The sequence below is a fragment of the Miniopterus natalensis genome, chromosome 10 (assembly GCF_054644295.1).
Source record: "Miniopterus natalensis isolate mMinNat1 chromosome 10, mMinNat1.hap1, whole genome shotgun sequence".
Classification (NCBI taxonomy): Eukaryota; Metazoa; Chordata; class Mammalia; order Chiroptera; family Miniopteridae; genus Miniopterus; species Miniopterus natalensis.
Genome location: NC_142090.1, coordinates 57,496,425 through 57,522,010, shown reverse-complemented (window position 1 = coordinate 57,522,010; position 25,586 = coordinate 57,496,425). Strand labels below are relative to the sequence as shown.

At 36.7% G+C, this 25,586-nt stretch overlaps 1 protein-coding gene across 1 annotated transcript in view; it reads right to left on the bottom strand.

The window, feature by feature from the left end:
* Positions 1 to 25,586, bottom strand: part of CFAP69 (cilia and flagella associated protein 69) — a 55,784-nt gene that overhangs the window by 10,615 nt on the left and 19,583 nt on the right. The window contains exons 6-16 of the mRNA XM_016218892.2: positions 24,329 to 24,427; positions 20,651 to 20,800; positions 20,375 to 20,552; positions 18,544 to 18,667; positions 15,904 to 15,952; positions 15,683 to 15,804; positions 12,723 to 12,939; positions 9,951 to 10,115; positions 4,030 to 4,148; positions 1,827 to 1,945; positions 700 to 781 (exon numbers count right to left, since the gene is read on the bottom strand). Coding sequence (XP_016074378.1) covers positions 700 to 781; positions 1,827 to 1,945; positions 4,030 to 4,148; positions 9,951 to 10,115; positions 12,723 to 12,939; positions 15,683 to 15,804; positions 15,904 to 15,952; positions 18,544 to 18,667; positions 20,375 to 20,552; positions 20,651 to 20,800; positions 24,329 to 24,427 — 1,424 coding nt within the window. The remainder of the gene's footprint in view (positions 1 to 699; positions 782 to 1,826; positions 1,946 to 4,029; positions 4,149 to 9,950; positions 10,116 to 12,722; positions 12,940 to 15,682; positions 15,805 to 15,903; positions 15,953 to 18,543; positions 18,668 to 20,374; positions 20,553 to 20,650; positions 20,801 to 24,328; positions 24,428 to 25,586) is intronic.

Genomic DNA, 25,586 nt, shown 5'->3' with positions numbered 1-25,586 from the left:
AACATCTCCCAAAGTTTTATCAAAACAAAATTATACTTTTCCCCCCGCATCATCTTGACTATGGACTCACTCATAACTGAGGCCAGTAGGGGTTTACTTTGAGGATAAATCAGGGTCCTTGCCATTTGTCACAGCTGCTAACTGGCAACCGTCTTTCCTGGAAGGCTGAGTATCCTCACCCCTGCTTATTCTGTAAAATGGTCCTTGACCCACTAGCTTCTTCACATTACCTACAAATTATACGAAGTTCTCAAAATAAATAAATAAATAAATAAATAAATAAATAAATAAATAAATAAATAAATGCTGGTCTCTACTCCTTTCTCTAACATGGCCCTTAACTTTTTACACTAAGAGAAAAGGCTAGAAGTTATTAAACAATTACAGGTTTTGATATAGTTTAGCACTTCACAGTTTCTTTAAAGGTTGGTGAGAAAAAACCCCATGAAACAATTTCTCTGCTGTCACGTGTTTGGGAACACTGTCCTACATAAACTGACTTCTTCACTGAAGGAGTTTTCAGAGCCTTTAATATGCAAGTGCATATTACAAATCTCCCATAGGGGTTTTGATTAAAACAAACATTTGAATACTTCGGGGGCACATTTAGTTACAAAATAATGTTTTGTGGTATTCAGCTTGGAAAGGGTTAATAAAGACATTTATTTTTTGTTCTACAATTGTTATCATCATACTTACTGCCAATAAATCCAACAGGAGAAAAATGCCTTCCTTTTCAAGAAAGTAATCCTCTGAGGCATAACAAGCCAAAATGCAGCACCTTGACAAGAAAGATATTCACTTAACAAGGGTTTATTGTTAAACTCAATTTGTCAGTTTATTCCTATCAAAATTTTTTTCAAAGTATTTCTCTTCATTCCCCCAAAACAAGTAATTTTTTTACTTAAAAACTGAACTTTGACTAGGCTTTGCCAGAGTAGTTTAATTTCAGCTACTCTAAAACCAGAATCAACTAATTCTTTTTCATAATTGCCTATTTCTTTCCCATAGATGCAATATGCTCCCTCGATATTTCATATTAGTTATTCTTAAAGGTCTCATCTGGTTACTCTAGCAACTGTTTCTTCCAAATTTATTCATTTATTGTCTCTTTCATGGTGTTGGTTTGCCTCATTGGATGATTTTTAGTTTCATCTTATCTCTGCAGTTGAGATTATTTGTAAAGTGCCTGCTGCGGAGGCCTGTGCAGTTTGCAGGGAGTGAGGGATTGAAGTTGCTGTGGGGGCTGCCTTTAGGGTTTTCCTGGGGGAGGGGGGATATAGGCTGAGCTGGTCGAAGAGGCTGCCTCCATCATTTCTCCCAGGCATCGTAAGCTTCCTGGAGCCCAATTTCTCTGTCCCCTTCCTATTTAACATGGCTATTACTTCATTATTTATGGCTCAGTATTAATTTGTAATTATTTAACATGGTTCCTTCTTTAAAAAAAAGTTATTTTATGATTTCTGGTGCTGTTGCAGTTATTTTATGCTTTTTCATGCTCTAGATTATTTTCTTAATTTCCTTTTCAGATAGCTCAGTACTGGTGTGTAGAAATGCAACTGATTTTTATATGTTGATTTTGTATCCCACAACTTTACCTAATTTATTTATTAGTTCTAACAGTTATTTTGTGTGTGTGTTTTTGTGTGTGTGTGTATTATTTAGGATTTTCTACATATAAAATCACTGGTAAGTGTCATTTCTGGACTATTAAAAAGAAAAAGGCATTGAGGGAGTTATCTTTCTGGTGTGATTTTGAGGGAAGAAAATAAGCATACATAGCTATAGAGGTACTTTTCTTGTATTGTGATTACAGTAATACTCACCAAATGCTGTCCAATGTACTAAAAAGAAGTACATTATAGCCTAATCCACTCTGAACCTTCTTGGGGTCTGTTTTCATTACACCAAGAATTATATCCACTCCTTCAGTTCCAAAAATTTCCTAAGAGATTTATTTAAAATTATTTCTTGAAATAAATAAATAAATAAATAAATAAATAAATAAAAAATAAATATTCCCTTCCTTTCCCATTTCATCCTGTACCCTAAAACTTCCTCTTTCAGATAAATACAACATTATTAGGAAAATAGTACTTTTAATTCAATTTTTTGTTTCTGAATTTGTACTCAGTTGTTCTCAAGAATTTACAACAAACTATTGTAAAGCCCCATTTTAAGAGAGGGCATCAATCAGTAGCCCAGTTTAATGTTGCTTTATATGTTTTGTTTTTCCCCTTTCTTTCTCTTTTAGAAAAATAAACCCTAAGGCTTGTCCCATAATTTTCTTCCACAGTATAATGAAAGTATTCAATCATCATGTCAGATGAATACTAGATAGCAGCAAATAATTTAAGAGGCTAAAGTTCCATCATGGAAAATTTTCTAAAGTTCCCAAAAGAGAAACAAAAATATAAATGGCAGTTAAAACTTTAATAATTTAGTCCTGGCCAGTTTGGCTCAGTAGTTAGAACATCGGCCTATGAAACGAAGGGTCTTGGATTCGATTCCTGGTCAAGGGTACCTTGGGTGCGGTTCAATCCTTGGCCCTGATTGGGGAGCGTGCAGGAGGCAACCAATTGATGTGTGAGGCAACCTCGATGTTTCTCTCTTTCTTCCCCCCTTCTCCCTCCCTTCCACACTCTCTCTCTAAAAAAAAAAAAAAAAAATCAATGGAAAAAATATATCCTCTGGTACAAAAATTAAAAAAAAAAACTTTAGCCCGGCCGGGCGTGGCTCAGCAGTTGAGCGTTGACCTAGGCTCCAGGGGATCGGGGTTCAATTCCCGGTCAGGGCACATGCCCGGGTTGTGGGCTGCAGCCGATAAATGACTCTCTCATCGATGTTTCTATCTCTCTCTCCCTCTCCTTTCCTCTCTCTGAAATCAATAAAGATATATTTAAAAAAAACAAAAAACTTTAATAATTGATATGAAGTTATTACCAGTTCATACTGGCCCCTTACCAATTACCTTTCTCATTGCTTTGTGGTTCAGTTCTAGTTCCCAACAACCAAGACTGAGAATTTTTCCAGAAGAGCACAGGCACAGAGTGGTAGGATATGAAAAGTCGCATCAAAGCTTGGAGCTAAGGATCCTTTGCTGTTCCTGTTGTCTCTCTCTAAAATCCCTTTATTGAAACCTTCATAACTTTTTATTATCTTTCCAATTCTGTCTCTTGCTATTTAAGTTATCAATTTCTCAGACTCAGAGTTTGCTATGGAGTTAAAAAAGATCAAAGGGAATTAGCTCCTTTTCCCCCTTTTGGGTTTTAGGTATGAACTTGATTCAAACCCACGCCAGCATTTATAACGGGACAACTCCCTTAGGAAAACTATTTACCAGTTTGTTAAAAACAAACACTTACTTTATGATCCATCAATTGCACTACTATGTATTTACCCAAGAGACATGAGAGCATTCTGTCCACAAAAAGACTAGCACAACAATGCTCATCGATGCTTTACATATAATAGTTCCCAATGGAAACAGCCTACGTATTTATTAGTAGGGGAATGGAGAAACAAATGTCTGCTATGTTCATACAGTGAAATACTATTCAGCAATACAATTAGCAATAATGATCCATGCAACAACATGGATATATTTCAGAAATATGACGGCTGGATGACAGGAACCAGATATAAAAGAGTAAATGATCCCATTAATACAAAGTTAAAGAATAGGTAAAACTAATTTAGGGGGAGAGAAATCAGAATAGTGGTTTCTTGGAGGCAAGTGGGAGGATGGTTGCTAAGGGACATGAGTAAATTTTATAGGTAGATAACAATATTCTATATTTTAATGAGGATATTGGTTAAACGAGTGTATACATTTCTCAAAGCCTATTGACTATACTTAAGATCTATACACTTTACTGTATATAATTCTATTCTAATTATAAAAAATATTAAATTAAATTTCCACGAGATTAAACAACACCAACATTTATGAACACTTACTAAGAAAAAGTTCATAGCATTAGGTGACTGGGAGATCTAAATAAAACTTTGATTCAAAGGCATACATACCTTCCTGGGAATGTTATTTTCACAAAGACCAGATAAGATAAGTAATATGTCCGATTGAATTTCCAAAATAATGGCCTCTTCCTTGTCATTAAACTTGCTTATTGTATTTTTAAATATTTCTGATATGAAAAAATTTAAAGAATGCAAAGTCATTGGATAGTATATCTTTATTTTGATCAGTTACTGCTTTGAAATCCTTTCTTATAAAATTTCAGCTAGAGAAATAATTTTAAAAAGGGCTGTTTTCATTGCATAGTTGCCTAGAAGATGTAGGCAGATGATAAATGGATTCTTTGAACTCTCAATAAATCAGTAGCCCCATCTATACAGAATTTCTAGTACAGAATTAATGGAATGTCATTAAGATGCCCTAACAACCTGATACTTTGCTCAGTAAACAAAACCACTTAAAAATATGCAGTTTCATGAGACGGAAATGAGTGCCGTTGCAAATACATGACCAAAATGACTGACCTTAGCTGCTGTTGCTTCTGCGTCATCTCTTCTTGTGATTAATAAATAGGATCAATTTTAAGCAAAGGTAGAAGACCTCCATAAGTATTTCTTTACTTTTTAAAAATTTATCTTCATTGTTGAAAGTATCACAGCTATCCCCCTCCCCCCCATTGATCCCTCCCCCCCGATTCCGCCCTCCCCCAGGCCTTCTCCACACTGCTGTCTGCCCATGGGTTATGCATATGTGCACATAAGTTCTTTGGCTAATCTCTCCACCCACTCCCCCACCCCCTCCTTTCCTCTAAAATCCCTCAGTCTGTTCCATGCTTCTATGTCTCTGGATCTATTTTGTTCCTCAGTCTATTTTGTTTATTAGATTCCACCATAAGCATTTCTATTCTTGTTCTGTCTTTCTGCAGCCTCTCCTTATGTCTATGTGAAGGAGTCTTCAACAACTTTAGGTAGCAGGATTCCCATGTCTTTTAAAATCTCTCCCTTGCTTCTCATCAAAATTTAAAAAGCCTTGAAAACAGTCACTTACACTGATGCAACAACATGCACAATAAAATTTTGCCTCAAAAAAGGAATGCTCCTTAAAGCTCTAAATGAGGAACAAAAGCCATTTTTCCTCTGTTAAAGGGGTCACTAGCATTAGCAGATGGTGTGCAGCTATGTTCCAAAGTAGAAGGACCATGGAAATCACAGCCCATCTCCAAAGCTGGCCCTGAAGGGGTGATTCTTGGTCCTGTGAGGATGAATTATTGGTGGGGGATCGGCCCCTAGCGAGGCTAGCTGAGCACGCTGGAGGCCCAGTGCAGGGGCAGACCATGGACAGAGGGGCCTCTATGCCTCTTATAGGAGCATCTTCTAGAAGCGCGACCTGGCTACCCATAGGTCTGCTCCTTTCTAGGTCATCTCATTCTCCTTCCCACCTGGGTGTAGGCATGTCACTTTCCCTGTTGTCTGCACCACATGTTATGTTAATACTGAATTATTTTCCTCTTATTTCAGTATCGTTTAATTCTCTGCCTTTACCCTCTGATTGTTCCATTCTAAATCATCCGATATATTTCTTCCAGATTCCTCTTCCTAAAACAGCATTATACATATAGCTTCCCTGGTCAAAACCACTAGTGGCTCCCCATGCCTAAAGATGATAGAGTTCAAACTCTATTTTCTGCCATTCAAAACTCTTTCTATCTTGGCCCCTGGCTAGAAAGACAGTTAAACTTATCTTCATAAAACTTTGACTCCATCATGTCTCTGCTCATGCTGTCCCTTTGCTTGAAGGGGTCTCTCTCTCTTTCTTTCTCTCTCTCTTTTAATTTCTTGAAACTAGCCTGGTATACCTCAACTCAATAAAGCTTCCTGTTAAGATTGTGCTGCCCTTGAAAGAGGTGAAGGGAGTAAGATGTACAAATTATTAGTTACAAAATAGGCATGGGGATGTAAAGTACAGCACAGGGAATACAGTCAATAATATTGTAATAACTATGTATGGGACCAAGTGGGTACTGGAAATACCATAGAAACACTTTGTAAAGTATATGACTGTCAAACTACTATGCTGTACACCTGAAACCAATACAAAATAATATTGAAATAAACTGTAATTTTAAAAAAAGATGAGTACAGAAATTAAGATTAAGTAGTAAGAAACTTTTATAGCAAGTTGACAGAAAAAAATTAAAAATTTCTGTGTATCAAAGGACACAATCAACAGACTGAAAAGGCAACTAATGGACTGGGAGAAAATATTTGCAAATCATATATCTGATACAAGATTCATACTCAGAATATATAAAGAACTCCTAAAACTCAACAATGAAAAAACAAGCAATAGATTTAAAAATTGGCAGAGAACTTAACTAGACATTTCTCCAAAGAAGATACACAAATGGCAACAATATCATAAAAAGATGCTCAACATCACTAATCGTTAGGGAATACAAATCAAAACCACAAGGAGATACCAACTCACATCCATTAGGATGGCTACTGTAAAACAAAACAAAGCAAAAGTATCGGAAAAGATGGGGGAAAGTTGGAAAACTTGTGCACTGTTGGTGGGAATGTATAATAGTGCAGCCACTATAGAAAACAGTATGACAATTCTTTAAAAAAATTAAAAACAGAATATCCAAATGATCTTGTAATTCTATGTCTGGGTAAAATCCAAATAATTAAAATCAGGGTTTCAAAAAGTATTTGTACACCCATGTTCACAGCAGAATTATTCACAGTAGCCCAAAGTTGGAAGTAGCCCATCTTTATTGATGAATGAATGAAATGTAGTCTATACATATAATGAAATATTATCCCTCCTTTAAGAGGGAGTATTTTCTGAGTGATGGGAGCTGAGGAAAACTCAACTGGCCTTGCTGGCATTGAAGATGATGGAGTCAGGCAGCCTCTAAATGCTGGAAAAGGCAAGGAAACAGATTCTCGCCTAGTGCCTCCAGAAAGAAACCAGTCCTGCCACCATCTCAAGATTAGCCTGGTGAGATGTAAGTTAGACTTCTGGACTACAGAACTTCAAGATAATAAATGTGTGTTGTTATAAAACAATTTGTTTTAATTGAAAAATAAAAGGGAGGAAATGCTGACACATTCTACAACACGGATGAACTTTGAGGTCATCATGCTAAGTAAAACATGCTAGTCAGAAAAAGACAAGTAAAATACAATATATCCCACTAATATAGGGACCTACAGTAGTCAAATTCATAGACACAGAAAGTAGGATGGTCTATGTCAGCGGCTGGGGGGAAGGCGGGAAAAGCAAATTATTACTTAATAGTTATAGAGTTTCAGTTTTACAAGATCAAGAGGGTTCTGGAGATTGGTTGCAAAACAGTATGAATGTACTTAATACTAGTGAACTGTACACTTAAAAATGACTGAAATGGGCTCTGGCCAGTGTGCCTCAGTTGGCTGGGCATTTTCCCATGCACTGAGGGGTTGCTGGTTCAATTCCGGGTCAGGGCACACCCCTGGTAGGGGGCATGCAGGAGACAGCTGATCAATGTTGCTCTGCTCTGACATTAATTTTTTTTCTCTCTCCCTTCCTCTCTCTCTAAAAATCAATAAAAAAAAATCTTTAAAAAATGAGTAAGATGGTACATTTAACATTATATTTTACAGTTTAAAATTTTAAAATATTTAAATTAAAAATAAGAATAGTAAAGATAAAAAATGAGAAATAATTCTTTGTAAAACTTGTTTTTATAATTAGTCCCTATGAAGGAAATCAAATTCCCATGCAATGAAATAAATCATAAGCAAAATTTAGTTTGTATTGCCATGTGTATCAGGACTGACAGCTTTCATCAGGTGATCAGAAACCAAAAGAGGATTAACAGTAATTGTCATAAAGAGTGGAGAGGAGTATAGTAGATAGAGAGCATGTTAAGAGGTCAGGCTCCGCCCCCCCTTGCCACTTACTATCAGGATTTAGGGAGAAAAAAATGTCTGCTTTGTTAGTACAAATGTAGCTAATAATTTTTATCAAATAGGGGAGTTGTAAGATTAGGTATATGCCTGGCATACAGTAGACACACAGTAAATGCACCCTTTTTGCACTCTAATTATACCCTTGGCATTATATTCAAAACCATTCACAATCTGGGCCTGACTCAAGTTTGCAAGTTTCATCTACCCATTAAATAACAACTCCCTAATCCCTCCCGCCCCCCCAGTCCCTGAAGCATAGCTTCTGGAAAGTTCCATAACTTTCTTATCTATAAAATAGGTACCTGTACCAAGAATTATCATTAGGATTAAATCAGGTTGTATATTTAAAGTACTTGGAACAGTGTCCTGTGTATAATAAGCACTCAATAAATGTTAACTAGACAAAAAAAAAAAAAAAGACTGCCCAGCTCTGAAAACTACCCAAGCACTTTAGTTTCTATCGTATTTAGTCTAATACTCATTAGTCTTATTGATAGTACATGGTAACATGTGATATCTTTCTATGACATGCATCTTTTCTTTTGTTTTAAGGGCAAGGTCCCCAGTGTCCTGCTCATACATGTTTGTAACCCCAGTGCATACACAAAAGGTATATAAGCATAAACATCTACATTGACAATGCAGTTACTGTTTGTGGAGCATATTACTACTGCAGAGCCCTCTGTTAGAGTCAGTAAGAGAAAGTCCCGCCTCTAACAACTCTCACATGATAAAGATCAGGCTTCTTTCACGTTAAAGGAAAAGGGTCCTAAGAAAGGAACACTTGCTGTTAGTTTTCCCATTTCCCTACCCCTTTCCACCCAGAGAAGATTAAGACTTCTTCCTGGACAGATGGAAATTGTATTTCCTGAATTCCACCCAGTTAGGCTGGGGTCTTAAGACTGACTTCTGGCCCAGCTGGAGTGGGTGAGTGGCTGATGTCGACCTATGAACCAGGAGGTCATGGTTTAATTCCCAGTCAGGGCACATGCCGGGTTTGGGGCTCCATCCCCAGCAGGGGGCGTGAAGGAGGCAGCCGATCAATGATTCTCTTTCATCATTGATGTTTCCCTCTCCCTCTCCCTCTCCCTTCCTCTCTCTAAAATCAATAAAACATAAAAATAAAAAAAAGTGCATGGAAGTGAAACCATCTGCTTTCAGGTTTGGTCATCCTAAGCAAATTCCCCATAGAGTGACCGTATCTGTCTAACATCCTTTCATAGTCTTGTTTGCTTGTTAGTATTATTAGAGAGCACACTCCACTCCACTAGTGATGGAAGAGCAGGCACTCTAGCTTAACAGGCAGGAGAGTTCTGAGTGGGCGTTTGAAATTCACTGACACCCAGCAAATTATATCACTTACTCATGAGGCAATCACTGAATATAAACATGGCTAAAATAGCTCTTACTTTTCAAAGTCAGGAAAGGTTAGGGCTGGCAGACTGTATTTAATTTAACAAAAAGTGAAAAGCTGTTTTTAGGGGTTCTGAATTTTACACTGAGCTCACATGTATGTATTTTGAGGATAAGGCAACTTAGCATAGCCAATTCTAAGTTGAAAATCCAGGCGATCCTGATACTTCATATCAGGGTCAGGACGTCCTGCGTACACTCCTGCGTACACCAGTGCACCCGTGTTTTGCTACGTCAGAAGCCCTGGAAAATGTAACATCCTCTCTTAAAATGACTCTAAAAGGCCTGACCAGAAAGTGATAATCTTATTACTAGAAGAATGAACTATAACAATAGCCCATTAAAAAATCAGAAAAGAGGAAGATAATCCTAAGTGAAATGGTATATGACTTGAGAAAACAAATGTTTAAAGGATGAGTGATCATGAATGTTTAGGTAAAGAAACTGATTTATAGCAACAATAGGAAACAAAAATCAAGAAAATATTCAGGAGTTTCTCAGCTATAAAAACAAAATAAATTTGTAGAAAAACATTTTAAACAAAACCTCTAATTTGTAACTATTCTACTTGCATCAGTACCAGGCATGTTCCATTTTACCTATGAGTTGCTGAATTGTTCCCTTTTCACAAAGATCCTGGTTTACAGCGTCATCCTGAAGGTAGACCATGGCTCTCAGGAGTCTTAGAGTGTAGCGCATGTGGGCAAACTTGTTGCCACGGCCGCCGGTACCATGAAAACTGTTACCATGACTGAAGAAGAAATCTGTGGAGGAATAGTAATAATTTACTTTATATCAAGAAATTTAAAACAAAACATTTCAAATAAACTACTCAATATATCAGACATATACATATCTATAAGTTGAAACATGTAAAAATTTTGTTATACTTGCTTTAGTTTTTTTAGAGAAATAAATATTATGCCTTCCCCCTCCTCCTCTTCCCAGAATAAAAATATTTTAAAATTTTCTTCAAATGGCCCTGGCCCGTGTGGCTTAATGGTTAGAGCACCGGCCCATGCACTGAAAGGGTGCAACCAATGGATGTGTCTCCCTCACATCGATGTTTCTCTCTCTCTCCCTCCCTTCCTTCCTTCAACTCTCTAAAAATCAATGGAAAAAACATCCTTGGTGAGGATTAACAAAAAATAAATGATTTTTCTTCAAATGTATCATACTGTATGTATCTTCTGTAACTTGCTTTTGTTACTCAACATTATGCTTTAAAAATTATTCAAATTGTCAAAAGTAGATCTAGATCATTTTCATTGCTTTCAGCATTCATTTTATAAATAAATCATTCACTAGTGCAAACTGCTATGATGAGCATTCTGGTTCATGTCCTCTTATTCCCACTGAGAAGGGTTTTGTCATGTGACACCAGAATCATACAGGGGATGCCTACATTGAATTTTACTAAAGTTGCCGAATTGTTTCCCAAAGTGGTTATATGGATATAACGTATGACTAATAGTGTCTTCCCAACCCGTTAAATGTGAAATGGTAGCTCACTGTTATATTCATTTGCATTTTCTCTGATTACCAACAGGGTTAAGTGTTTTTTGGAAATCTGAGATTTTCTCTGTCACCTGGAAGTCTCTGTTCTTTATTTCTCTACTGAGTTATTTTCTTTTAGATATGTAGGAGTTCTTTACGCAGTTGGATTCTAATCCTTTATCAGTCACAGGGGTGATAAATGTCTTCTCTCAATTTATAGACTGTTATTCTGATTTTGTCAGAAAGACATTTCGAAGTTTTACAGTAATTAACTGCATCAATCTTCTCCTGTACAGTTTAAGCTCTTCTGGTTTTTCAGTCTTTTCCTACCTTATTATAATAAAGTTATTTTCCCATGTTTTCTTCTAAGATTTTTATAGTTTAACTTCTCATATTTAAGGCTTTAATTCATCATTTTGTAATTAATTTTTTTTAATAAGGTGAAAGGATCTAATTTTTATTTTTTTGCACGGAGTGCTAACTGCCCCAGCGCCATCCTTCTCTTATGGCAATATCGTCTCTGAGAAAGCCAACCACCTGTATATTCCATTCCATCGATCTATTCCTGGCCTAGTGCCACACAATTTTAATTACTACGGTTTCATAGTAGGTCTTGATAAATAGCAAGGCAAGTTGCCCTATCTTCTTTACAATACACACTCTTCAAAAGGTTCTTTTAGAAGTCGCTTTATGTTTAAAGCTATAAAAAAAGTTCAAAATACTCTTCTGAGTATTGTGTATTGGTTAAAAGTGTGGGTTCTGGAGCTAGACTGCCTACAGTAAATCTTGGCTCTGCCACTTACCGTGTGGCTGGGAACAAATTATTTAACTTCTCTTACTCATTTCTACCCATTTGATAAACAAGAGTAATAACAGTACCTAGAAGTCCTAGATTTGTTGTGAGGACTAAATAAATAAACACTTGTAAGGTGCTGCAGGCCTACCACACAGTAGATACTCAGTAATTGTTAGCTATCAGTCTTCCTCTAGTTAGTTAGGCACCATTTCCTCTTTTGACTTACATTTTTTTGTAAACATAAATAATGTTATAATGATATATTCTTCTGTAAACTTAAAGGATAGACAGAAGAAATGAATTGTTTTATTTTTTTTATTATTATTATTTGAATTGTTTTATTTAACAAGACTAAATTCAGTAACTCAGCATATTAGAAACTAGGGAATAAAAATATAAGCTATAATTTTTCCCCCCCCTTGGATAAATTAATGATATGACTGATCCGATGAAAATGTCCCATATAAAATTATTTCTAGAGCAAAATTACTACCAGAAAAGAATGTAGTATCTTCTTTATAAATTGTTTTTAAAAAGAAAGTATATCTTATTTCCTTTCTAAGAATTATGAAAACTGAAATATCCAACAAATTAGCGCTCTTCTAATTTTGAAGACCACATGTAGATTTATTACTTCTAACTAGAGATCTAGACTTTAAGCTCCATGAAGGTAGAGATTTTATTTATTTTGAACATAAATATATCTTCAGCAGCTAAAATAGTACCTGGTACCTAGTAGGCATTCAATAAATACTTGTTGAATTAATGATTAAAATATTGCAGCACTTAGTAGAATTGTTGGATAGGCTTAATAATACAAATCTTTAAATCAGATTACAATTTCTTTTACTGAGAGGTGTGCATCATCTATAGTTGTGACATTTACTAATATCAGATTTTAAATGAAATCTCAGATTGCTTTTTTCTTAAAACATGTAAATAAATCAAAATCATAGGAAGCGATTTAAATTTTTATTTCTCTTTGCTTTAATTTTATAACTTTCTCTATGCATATATTGAGAGTTCAGTTGCAACATGTAGATGAAAATTTTGATAGGAATCTTTAAGGGCCACTCACCTTCACTCTCACACCATTCTAGAAATGCCAGAATTCGAGCATTTCCCTGGCACAACATATACTCTTCTATTAATAAAGGAGCCACTGATGACAAAGTGGCAATTGCATGTAGTTGTAATTCTTCATACTGTGCTGCAGACCATTCGATTATTTTGTGCTTCTCAGGCTTTTTAACATAGGTAAACAAAGCCAAAACAACTTTGCCATCAATTAATAGCTATGAGAAAGGGCAAAAAGTACTTTGTTAGAAACATAATTAAAACAAATTTAATCTAAGAAAATAAAATATTTCCTCTTTTATGTTTTATTGATAATCATTTCAAAATATTTCCTTCCTAAAGATCTCAACCTATAATAAGTATCCCCCCTCCCCTCAAAAAGAAAGAAAAACCCCAAACCAAACTCAATAATAACAATAGTTGGCTATGATCCCCTCTTCTGGGATATGTACTCTCTAGATAAAAATAATAATACACAATAATATACAGTATCAAGTTTTTGGATCTATGCTGCTTATATACAGTATATAGTTTAGTTCCTTCTTATGATAAAACCACAGGAGTAGAAATTTGGGGCAAATAAACTGCTGGCATTTCTCTCTTCCTCCCCCTTTTTATAAAGGAAACATTTCACAGATTCAGTAGTATATTATACAAACCAATTTTGTCTGAAGTAATGACTATGGCTAATTTTTAAGCACACACATCAGAGCTTATACAAATATTCTGTCCAATGAATGCCAGTCAGATCATAAACCATAGTTAAATACATGTCTAGAATTTTAAAGTTCTATTGAATCCACGACTTCAAAAAAAGACAAAAATGCATAGCTATTTATGACAATGAAGTTAATTTTTTCCCCCACTGATCACAGTTCATTATAATCTGTCAGTAGCACAGATGGATATTAATTACCAGAACTGTGTCTTCATAGAAATGGGCACTATGTAACCATTCTATGGGGAACTGCGTGCACTTAATCTTCAACGTTATCTTTTCATTTCTTGATGGTCTGCTTGTGCCGCTCCATTTCCCTCTGTAGACGCTCAATCTCCTTCCTACGATGAGCGATCTCGCCTTCACGGGGCTTCTGCAGGGCTGCCGGCTGCTCACTCCGCTCTGGGAAGCATGGCCCCCCTTCAGGCTCTCTTTCCCCGCAGGCCCACGGCCGCCCTGATCGCGCCCGAGCCAGTCGGAGCTGGAATGACCTGGCCAGTGGGAGCTGAGCCTCCAGCCTGCGTGGCCCTCGCGCCGCACCGGCGCCGCCACGGCCACGGCCACAGCCACGGCCACGGCTGTCAGAGCCGACCAGCTCCCGATGAAGTTAATAGTGTAGCTGATTCTGATTGATGCGTATTTGTGGTTCACAGGGTAGTAACACACCATGCGCTATATTCTATTCAACTTCCTTTTCATTTGGCATTATTAAAGGCTTTTGCACAATAACATCTATGAATTTTCCTAATTTTTCTACTAGTCCACATGGAAAGAACACAAGATTTAGGCCTGAGAAAACAGGAATAAAAATGACTAGTAGTTCTAGAAACACTGTACGTATTAAGTGGATAATGTTTTTGAAATATTCTGTGAACTGCAAATATTAGTACACATAGTCATTTTTTTATGTCATAGTCACCAGTATATGACATAAAATGAACCACATTTTATTGAATATTTTCTATCTGGCATTTCAGAAAATACATTTAGGATGTATAGAGTACATGTATTTGATGTAACTAATAAAGTTATAACTGTAAAGACATTTTTTCCTTTTCTGAGCATTTTTTAGTATATAGGGTATCCCCAAAAATGTACACATACATTTTGAATAATTATCAAGGCAGTGTTTATTAAAATGCATTTCATTTTCAAAGTTGAGTTATCAGCTGGTAAAGTGTATACACTTTTTTGGGGGGAACCCTGTATATTCCTCAATGTGGCATTACCAAGAAAATTCTGAGCTCTTTTAATCCTCATAATAATTCCATGAGGTAGGTGTCATACTCATTTCGATGTAGAGATATGTGGGATTTGGAGAAACTAAACAATCTATTCAAGATCACATAGCTAGAAAGTGACAGCACTGGATTCCATCTGGCTGAAGCCTTAACCATTAGGCAAACCACCTGTATATTATCATTATTGATACTGACAGAATGTATTCCCAGTTTTTTTTCATGATAACTCTCTGGAGCTTGAAAGAGTTTTAGGACTAAAATGAAATTTCACTTAACACAGGAAATAACTAATGAAATTGTTAGTTGCACATTTTTTCCTGTCACTTTACAGTTTATGAAGCCTTTATCTTAATCTCATGAATCAATCTCACAACAGCCTTGTGAACAGGGCAGAAGTTTTATAACCTTCCTTTTACAGAAGGCAGAACTGAGCCTCAGAAAGTTTAGGTGATATTCCCAAGGCCACATAGCTAGTAGGTGATAAAACAGAGGTGAAATTCAGTTCCCGTGTTCTTCAAATTGCATCATGTTGTTATATAGGATATAAAGTATTAAGATAAATTCACGGATAATAAAAAAACGTAAAGATGCTAGGTTGGTGTGGAGAAAAGGCAGTTTAGAAGGGTTTGATACTGGCAGCAGAAGTTAGCATTCCTCCAGCAGAATCAACCCTGTTGCTATGGTCAGAGACAGACTATTAGGCTAGATGGGCCTATATGGATCTTCTTTCATTTTATGTTCTCTTACCGAGGAGATCTAAATATATAAATAAATCTCTAAGGTTCTCCTGCTTTTCTTTGGTTTACATGGCTTAAATTTAGGTAAGTTCACTGTTTATTTACAGATAAGCAAAGGAAATGTTGAAAAGGTGAAATTCCAGCTAATAAGAGTTTGTTACTTTCTAAGGTAAACGTATGGGTTGGTGAAAGGTTTGCAGCCATGATTTTTAAGAAGTTATACTACAAAGCGAGTCAATTTCAATTTTTTGTTTTGATTACTCACCTGCACAGTAGGTAAATCTTTACACAAGATCACAATTATGTTGAACAGCAATTTCTTCAACTCAAAATCTTCATAGGAATTAGAAAGCTTAAGCCCTTTTACCAAAGGATTTTGACTTTTAACTGTGAGGGGGAAAAAAAGAAAGTAAAATAAAAGCCAAAATGATATATAAGACTCATCAAGATAATTACAGGTTGAAAGTAAAGTTTTATGGCTTTTACCTTCATTGAAGGTTGCAAAGAGTATCAAATCCCTGGTAAAGCCACATTCCTAATATAAATACACAAAACAAAGAGAGGAATGAATGAATTAGTGGAAAGTAAGTTACAGATGCCCATATTTACCTAAGTATCTTTATTAGATTCCCCTTGTCATTCATTTGAAGTCATAAAGCACTAATAATATCAAGGAATGAAAGCAAGAAAATAAAAGTATATAGCCAGATAAACTTGTAATTTATTTAATATTAGACTTACTTCTATAGGTTCTAAGAGATATTTTACTTAGAAATATATTATTCAAGACTATTTTATAAGGTGCTGTTTAAAATTTGGTTAAGAACCCAATATGAATTAAGACAAGTTAATTATGTAATTATTTATACCTTCAAGTGACAAAATAAGGGAAGAAGTAGTAATTTTCAACTGCTTTTCTTCTTAAACAACCCTGCTCCCTACCCCTACCCCAACCACTCTCATGTCAAAGGTTTAGTAAAGAGATAACAAAACAGCCCTAGCTGGTTTGGCTCAGTGGTTAGAGTGTTGGCCTGTGGACTGAAGGGTCCTCGGTTCAATTCTGGCCAAGGGTACGTACCCCTGTTGCAGGTTTGATTCCTGCCCCCCCCCCCCATCGGGGCTTGTGCAGGAGGTAACCAATCAATGTGTCTCTTTCACATGGATGTTCCTCCCTCCCTCCCTCCCCTCCCCTCCCCTCCCCTCCCCTCCCCTCCCCTCCCCTCCCCTCCCCTCCCCTCCCCTCCCCTCCCCTCCCCTCCCCTCTCCTCCCCTTCCTCCCTCCGAAAAAGCAATGAAAAAAATATCCTCAGGTGAGGATTAAAAGAGATAACAAAACAGTTCCTACTTAAGATGAAAAGCCCTGAAGAATGACCAGAATTGGAAGCATTTCACAGTGAGGGAACTCATTCCTGACAGAAATGTATTAATTGGACTTTGTATATTAGGTTGAGCTTATAAGGGCAAACCCTGGACCTTCTGAGCTTACAGCTTTACATATTTACTACTTAGAATCAAGATGATTTCTTTACAATGTGAAGATGTTATTCCTTTGACTCACATTCAGAAAATTCACCTGAATGTTTGCAAGGATGCTAATGAGAACTTACTGACTGACCAGGGCTTCCAGAAAAACATACACACCTACATGCATACTGCAGCCTTGGCTAGGAAGCTGTGTGGGAGTGCTTCCCTATTTGCGCAGTATGAATCCTGTGACTGTTCTCTTATGCTGGGATCACCTGATACCCATAACGTGGGGTTATGTCCTTCACTGCCAAATTTCCTTCAAGCACAACTTAGAAAGTATGTGGCTGATATGTGAATATTGTTGACAAAGATCTCTACTCTAGGATGTCAATCATCCAATGACTTTTACATGATGAAATGTGGGGAAGCTAAGCTTCTGAGATAGCTGAGTAGCTCCTATAAGAAACCCTCTTGCAGGTAACAGTTATAAATTCTGAACAAAATATAAAAACAACTATCTGTGACCAAAACCAAGCTGATATTGGAGGGGAGTCAAGACTTTGAGGAAACCAAGGTGGTACTGCATGAGTTTTCCCCCTATTTTTGTTTTTTAAATGGCTTTGAGAATGAGCCCAGGCTCTAGTCTGCACTTTGTGGAAATGCTAAAACTCAGGGTAAACTTGTAACCTAGTAACTTGAAGAACCAGAGGACAGAAGCAATCATAGGGCAACCACTGCTTCTGAAAAGTGAAGGGATAAATCCCATAAAGGAAAGAGCCAGAGGAAGGAACCCCAAATTCTGTGTATAAATTTCCTGAATATCAGGCTGATGGGTGAACCATGCAAAGGCAGGGCATACTCAAGTATCCCACTTGAGATTAAAAGAAATGAACTGAGGTTTGAGCTGTCATCTACCACTGGGATGAGTTAATAGCCAAACAAAATGCCTATTAACACACAAAAAAACCACTTTTCAGAGGAATACACCAGATGTTCATAACAAATGGAAAGACAGCAACTCTCAGTAGAGAAATAGAAACAACAAAAAGGAACCAAAAGGAAATTCTAAAACTGAAAAATATAACATCTGAAATAAAAATATATTGGATGGGATTAATAGTAGAATGGAGATGACAGAAAAAGAAGTCAGTGAATTTAAATATATATAGACCAATACAAAATATCCAGTCTGAAGAACAGAGAGAAAAATGATTAGAAAAAATGAACAGCTTCATAAACCTGAGGGACAATATCAAAAAGTAGACCACACATGTAATCAGAGTTCCAAAAGAAGAGGAGAGAATGGGGTTGAAAACACTTGAAGAATAATGGTGTAAAATTCTTCAAATTTAGTGAAAGACCTAAATTTACATATTTAGAAAGTTCTATGAGCCTCAAGCAGGAAAAATACAAAGAAAATCACATCTTGGCTTATGATAGTAAAACTGCTGAAAACCAAAGACAGAGTGAAAATCTTGAAAGTTTCCAAAAGCAATGGGAGGAAGCACTGGCAGAGTGTGACTATACTGGTAGCCATCCTGACATTACTACATAACTTAGCATTACAACAAAGTACATAAATATTACTACATAGTCTAGTGCTCCCTCCCAATCCCCCCACTTCCACAATTTAAATTAATACAATTTACTCATACTTACAATCATTGGTGCTTCAGGATTTTGAGCTATAATTGTAGTGATCACTAATATATCATTTCTAAGTTGACGATCGTAATGACTAAAACCTCTCATAAACAGATGTTTAAATACTTCCTTTAAAGTCCTGGAAAGTAAAATCATACTTTTAGAACCATATTCTTATGGAAATACTACTTATGTGTTTATCAACAAAATCTCCTTTTTATATTATACTATTTATTTCAAAGTTTCTAATCTTTTCTATATTTCCAAATCTGCCTCTAATTCACTGTAGTAAGAATCCATCAGTCCAATCTATGCATGGCGATCAAAGTGACTGCTCTAAAATATTCAATCACCTCATTTCCTTTTTAAAACTACTTAAAGGCTTTTCTTTGTTCTTAGGATAAAGTCCTACCTTCTTACCAAGGCTTCTCAGGCCTTTCACATTATGGTCCCTGCTAACATTGTTAGCTTCATCTCTCACTATTCTACCCTTTACTTTCTTGTCTCATCATATTGAATTTCTTTCAGTTTTTCGATTTTGCTAACTTTTGTTTCACTTCTGTTTCCTCGTCTAGGATCTGCATGCAAAAACGCTTCTGTGTTGCCAATTCATATTTATCATTCAAACACCAGATTGGGGTTCATTAGGAAGCATTTATTAGCTCTCCAAGTCTGAGTCGCGTTCCCTGTAAAATGGGCATTTGTTGCTTTGCTTCTGAGGACCTGCTTGCCTTTCTTGTGATAAAAGTGCCCTTATTTTTATGTAGGCTTCACTCTTTCCTCAGTTTTGGTCTTGTGAACTGCCTTCAGCTTCCTTTTAGCCAAAGAGCATTCCTTCTCTTTGTCACTTAGTAACTCACTCTGGAATGGGCTTATGGCCAACACAATGCTCAGGGCCAACAGGGACTCAATTCGAAGAATTTTCTTGTGCTTTCAGAAGAGCAAGCTTTCTCTTCTGCTTGACTTGGGGTTATGATGTTGTGAACCTAGACTTCTCAGGTCTCCCCAAGTGGAGCTTGTGGATAAAGCAAACGCAGTGGAGACAGGGCAGAGAGATGAAGAGAGCCCAAGCCCTGGTGTTTGCTGAGCCGTGAATACAGTTGCACATGAAACCAGTTTTATCCTTGACTTTGTAGTTACATTAGCCCATACATTTCCTTAATTGCTTAAGTCAGCTAGATTGGGTGTTCAGTCACTTGCAAACAAAAATGCGCTGATTCACCCTCTTCTGGAAAACATGTAGCATCTTATGATAATGTCTTTCACAACATTTAGTGTGCTCTGGAAAACATGTAGCATCTTATGATAATGTCTTTCACAACATTTAGTGTGCTCGCAGTTAGTTGCCTATTTAATTGTCTGTCTCTCCTAACATAACACAAACTCCATGAAAGCAGAGACCATATCTGTATTGTTTTAATTGTCTTTCTATGGCCTAGAACTGAGCTTGGCACAGAGAAAACAATAATTACTTAAGGAATAAATGAATAACTAACTTAAAGGCTTACTCTTATTTTTGCTAATGCTTACTGCAGTAACTAGGAGACAGTAAGTATTCAAAAATACATTTATTGAATGAACAAATAAAACAGTTCTTTTAAATGTCTAATTTTACTTTATACATATTCAAAGACATAATTAAGTTTTGTTAACAAGCTACTTTAAATGCCTTCCACATAGAAAAAAAATCGCTTGTTATTGTGCAGGCGCATTTATACAACGGCACAAAAAATATGTCCTGAAACACAGCCATTACGTGAGTCAAGCCTAATGGAACACAAATTCAAACAAAAATGTTAGTTATGTCAAGGTTAAAAAACATTCCTAGTTAACCACATATACTTACAGCAAACACTCCAAGTTACTAAGCTGTTGTACGATTTCTTCTTTTGATGATTTTTCCAGTAAGTTCCAAAGTATTTCTGATGAACGAAATAGAAGCTGTCCAGAGGGATCTGGGTCATTGAGGTGAGCACAGATGCCACTGGCTGCTTTTGCTTTCATCATTAAAGTACAATTAACTTCTGAAAATAAATTTAAAAATTATTTATGTTGCAGTCTTGACATTATTAGAAACAAACTTAGCTGAGAATAAAGCATTAAAATATAATAATTTACAAACCAGAAGTTGAGAGATGTTGCAGAGCTTTAAGTACCCAAAGTTTCTCAACAAGTTGATTTTCAAGCAAGGCCAGTGACTGAACCATTGTTTTTGCCAATCCTCCATCTTCAGCCATTTGAATCTTATATGTTGAGCTAGCTTGTTGGTAACCTAACAACAGTTAGTTAATAAATACAGTTATTTCACATAGTCATCATCTACATTAAGACAAAGGAATGAGTAATTTATCATTAAACAACAGCAACAACAAACCTCTGAAAAAGTGTATGGCATTTTAAAATGGTTTAGTATGGGGGCAGGCAAACATTTTCTATAAAGGTCTAGGTAGTAAGTATTTTAGGCCTTGTGGGTCATAAGGTTTCTGTTGCAAATAGTACTCAACTTACTATAGCACGAAAGCAGGCATAAACACTATAAAAATAAATGGGGCCCTGGCTGGTGTGGTTAAGTGGTTAGAGCACCTAAGGGTTGCAGGTTTGATTCCCAGTTGAGGGCATGTACTTGGGTTGTGGGTTCGCTCGCTCTCCCCATTTGGAGTGTGTGAGGGAAGCAGCCAACTGATGTGTCTCTCTCATATCGATGTCTCTCTCCTCCCCCCCCTTCGTCTCTCCCTTCAACTCTCTCTGAAAAGCAATGGAAAAAATATCCTCAGATGAGGATTATCAAAACAATAAATAAAAATAAAAATAAGATAAATGGGCATAGCTGTGTTCCAAGTTTTTTTACAGTGTGCCAATTTTGGCCTGTGGTCCATAATTTGCTGACCCCTGGTATAACATTTAAAATAGTACCACAAAATTCAAGGTATATCTTAAATTCTAAATAAGAACAATATTCCTTTTTCATCAGTAGATATGCCTTTCCATAAAGAAAAATGTCATGATTATAAACAATGAATGTTTCACTATTCAGGCAGGTCAACCATTATTTCAGTGCTTTCAAAGGACAGCAATTATATGATGTTGGCAATGAAATAAGAGATAAAATGTAATGCTGTTCTGATAAATGCTAGTGAATATAATGGTATCTTAGGGAAGTCTGATTCTTGGTGACACGTCCCATAAGAATTTCCTTCTCCCTTAGCTTTATGAGAAGTACTATCTCTCCTTTTGACATAGTTGCAAAGGTGCCTGCCCAACTACATGCAAGGAGATTAAATGAACATTCAAGGATATTTGCTCACCTGAAATGCAGCTACTTTCTCTCTCAGTGATATCACTCATCTACCTCCCTGACTTCTTGGCTTTCGAGACCAACTAGATTCCTTGTCATAGGTCTGAGATGTCTATCAGTTTGTCTTATCTTTCTGGATTTGCGGTCTGACCCTGGACAAGGCCCCGTCCCTTCCTGTGATGGGTTCGGCATTTAAAAATGGGTTAGGCATTTAAGAAGTACGAAGAGGAAAACAAAAATTGCCTGTAATTTCACCACCCAGAGAAAACAATATTAACATTTTGGTACGTTTCCTTCTGATTTTTAATGTATGCATATTATTTTAATAATATACCAAATATATTCAGAATTTTATATCCCACTGTGCCCACTAAACATTTTATAGTAAACTTTTCCCTACTCTGCAACAGATTGTCACAAATCATGATTTTTATTTGCATAATAGTCTATGACATGTATGGACCAAAATGCATACTTTATATTTACTGTATTTTTTTCTATTGAGTTTACATTTCTATAAGAAGACATAGTCATATTAAGGACTTGATTCCTATCTCCAGGGCTATGTCTCTTACAGTTGCTCTACTGAGGGCTTTTGAGCTGTGATCCCAGATGTCTGGCCATGCCCATCACTTAAAATCAACTGTGTGACAGTTAGTGAGAGCATGGTCCAAGGCTCCTAATTTTCAGAGCCTGATCAAATTAAGGTCGAGCTCACTTCTTGGCACCTTTAACTCCTCTACCACATCTCATACATCATTTGTCTCCCTTTCTATCTTAAAGAAGGGTGCCTTCATCGTATCAAGCTTCACCCTAAACTTTTGCTCTTATTTCCATCTTCTCAAGCTTTCTTTGGGAATTTCACCCTACCATCTCCCACTTACTAGTTTCTTTGTCAATCCACAGCAGAGGATATTTTTTCCATTGATATTTAGGGAGAGAGGGAGGGAGGGAGGGAGGGAGGGAGGGAGGGGGAGAGAGAGAGAGAAACATCAATGTGAAAGAGACACATTGATTGGTCACCTTCCAAATGCCTCTGACCAGGGCAGGGGATGAAGCTGCAACCCAGGTAGAGGCCCTTGAAGCAAACCCGGGACCCTTCAGGAGGTGTGCAGATGCTCTAACCACGGAACCACAGCAGCCAGGGCCCACTTACTAGCATCTTGTTCCTCTGCCTATAAATTTCATTTTTAGTCAAGTTAAAAACAAAACCTAAATTCTTCTCTTTGATCGTGCTACCAGTTAAGCTGTTCTCAATCTTCCTTCTTTTCCTTGCCCATCCTATCTTAAAGATGTCTGCATTCGCCCCACCCCCCCATTCCCACTGCCCTCGCTCTCAGTGCCCTCGGTCCCTAATCTTGCATGTGCCCTGACCACTTTATGGTAATAACCTGGCAGAGATGAGTCACAGCTTTCCAGAGGCCACCTCAGCTTGGCCTTCTCACTCCTCAGTTATGGAAGCCTCTGCAGGACTGGCCCCTGAGGCCACTTTTCCTCCGTCGAACATGTCATTCAGTAGCACCCCGGACACGGCAGCCTTTAGCTTTTCTCCCTCCTCTGTAAACCTCCCTTCACTGTCAACCTCTGAGTCATCCTCTCCCACATGTTGGTTTGGGGCCCTCCATCACGTTATTCCTGCTCCCTGGCCCTTCCCCGCAAGCTCCGCCATTCCCATGGCTGCAGTTACCATCTCTATTTACAAGCCTGTATTGCTGGTCTTGCTTTTAGCAGCTAATGTCTACCATCTACCAAGCGCTTCCACTCGTCTCTCTCACCAATAGTTCAAGTCTGGCATTTAATTATCTCCTTAATCATTTCTTTACTTCAGGTGTCTGCATTTTTCCTTAGTCATATAAGTAATCTTTCTTTTCTACCACGAAGTCTTATTTCCACCTATCTTAAGAAACATGTAACTATAATTTGTATCTTCTCTCCCTTCCTAGGTTGATTATAAATTACAGAAACTGTGAAGGTAGGAAGTATGTTCTAAGTGACATTATATCCCCCACAGTGCGAGGGCCTTTTGCTTGCTGTCACCCACTTCAGTAAAGTGATTCACTTTATCATCACATGTTAAGATCCCTTAGCTGTAATGTGCAGAATTGTTTTCCCAAACATGATGGAGAATGTTATTATTAAGAACTTAACATCTAATTGGTGGGACAGATACTATAAATAGTTATGTTAGAAGATAATAATACTACCAACACTATTAATTAACATTAATAGTAATAACTATATTTAAACCAATTTGAGTAAGACTTTAAAAATTGTATCATAAATATTTAGCATCAGAATAAAAATATGCAAATCTAAAATTTAAAAAATATATACAATTTTTTATTTAAAATAATCAAAGAGCTTGAGACTACAAAAAAATAAATCTTGGTTTTGCTATGTTGCATTTATGATCCCACTCTCTTTCCAAGTTCAAAGAGAAATGGGACAGAATATTCTGTTTTATAAAGACATAAGTTATTACTGAAAAACCAGTGAAAACTTCACCTGCAATATGCTTCTTTGGTGGTTCTGCATGATAAAAGTCAACAATACACTTACAAATTTGTACCCTCAATTCAGAACTTGGTACTTTCATTAATTCACCTGCCAGAAAGATAAATGAATATTATTTAATAGCACTGTCATAAGTTTATATGCAAATTTAAGCATAAAGTGTTAGTAATAGGATTACTAAAAATATCCTCATTAGAAAATCAATACAGCATTATTTACAGTAGGGGAGATTTGGGAGCAGCCCAAGTGCTCCTCAGTAGATGAGTGGATAAAAAAGCTGTGGTGCATTAACACAATGGAATACTATTTGACCAGAAAAAAGAAGGAAATCTTACCTTTTGGGACAGCATGGATGGACCTGGAGAATATTATACTAAGTGAAATAAGCCAGGCAGAGAAAGACAAGCACCACATGATTTCACTCCTATGTGGAGTCTAATGAACAATATAAGGGAGCTCATTTTAAACTGAGTTCACACTGCCCTCAAGCGAGACAGTACTGTGTTCTGCAGGTGGGCAGTCATTCAGCAAGAAGCAGATTGACACAGTAAGAAATGGGCCATGTATTTATCATAGGAATGTCTGCAAACACTCTTGGAGGCAACATTTTAAAATAATAAGGCAACAGAGGCATTTTTTAAAATGTTATCAACCAAACCTATACTTTTTATCAGTTATACCATGTCTTCTTTGGGGCTGGCTTCCCATTGTAAATTTCCACTGATGACAGAGATTCACACAATTCAAGTTTCCCATTAGTTTTCAGCCTACCTGCTCAATAAGGTTATCTTATCTACCTCCCGAAATTTACTCTAATTTCCTTGATACCTTCACCTACTCTAGGCCATAATCATTCTCCCCAAGGTATCTACAGTTAAGGACAATGAAACATATTTAGATATAAAAGGGTTAGAGTTAAAAATTAAAAATGCTTTTTACTTATTCCAGTTGAGTCTCTAACATCTTTCAGTATGAAATGTAATATTAGGAACATAACAATTCAGTAAATATTTATTTTTTATTTGTTGGACCAATTCCGTATCTTTTGGTTCTCTTATACAAACAAAGACCTAAATTAATAAGCATAAATTTAATGTAGGATTTGTTTTGGGAACATGCTGTCATGTACTCAAGGGCTGATTCAAGGAGCTAGTGTTTGACTGATCTCATTTCCTGGGAAATTATTTTCTTTCTCTAGAAAATCAAGCAATAACCAAAATGCAAAAATCTGATGTTTTATGCTATTTTT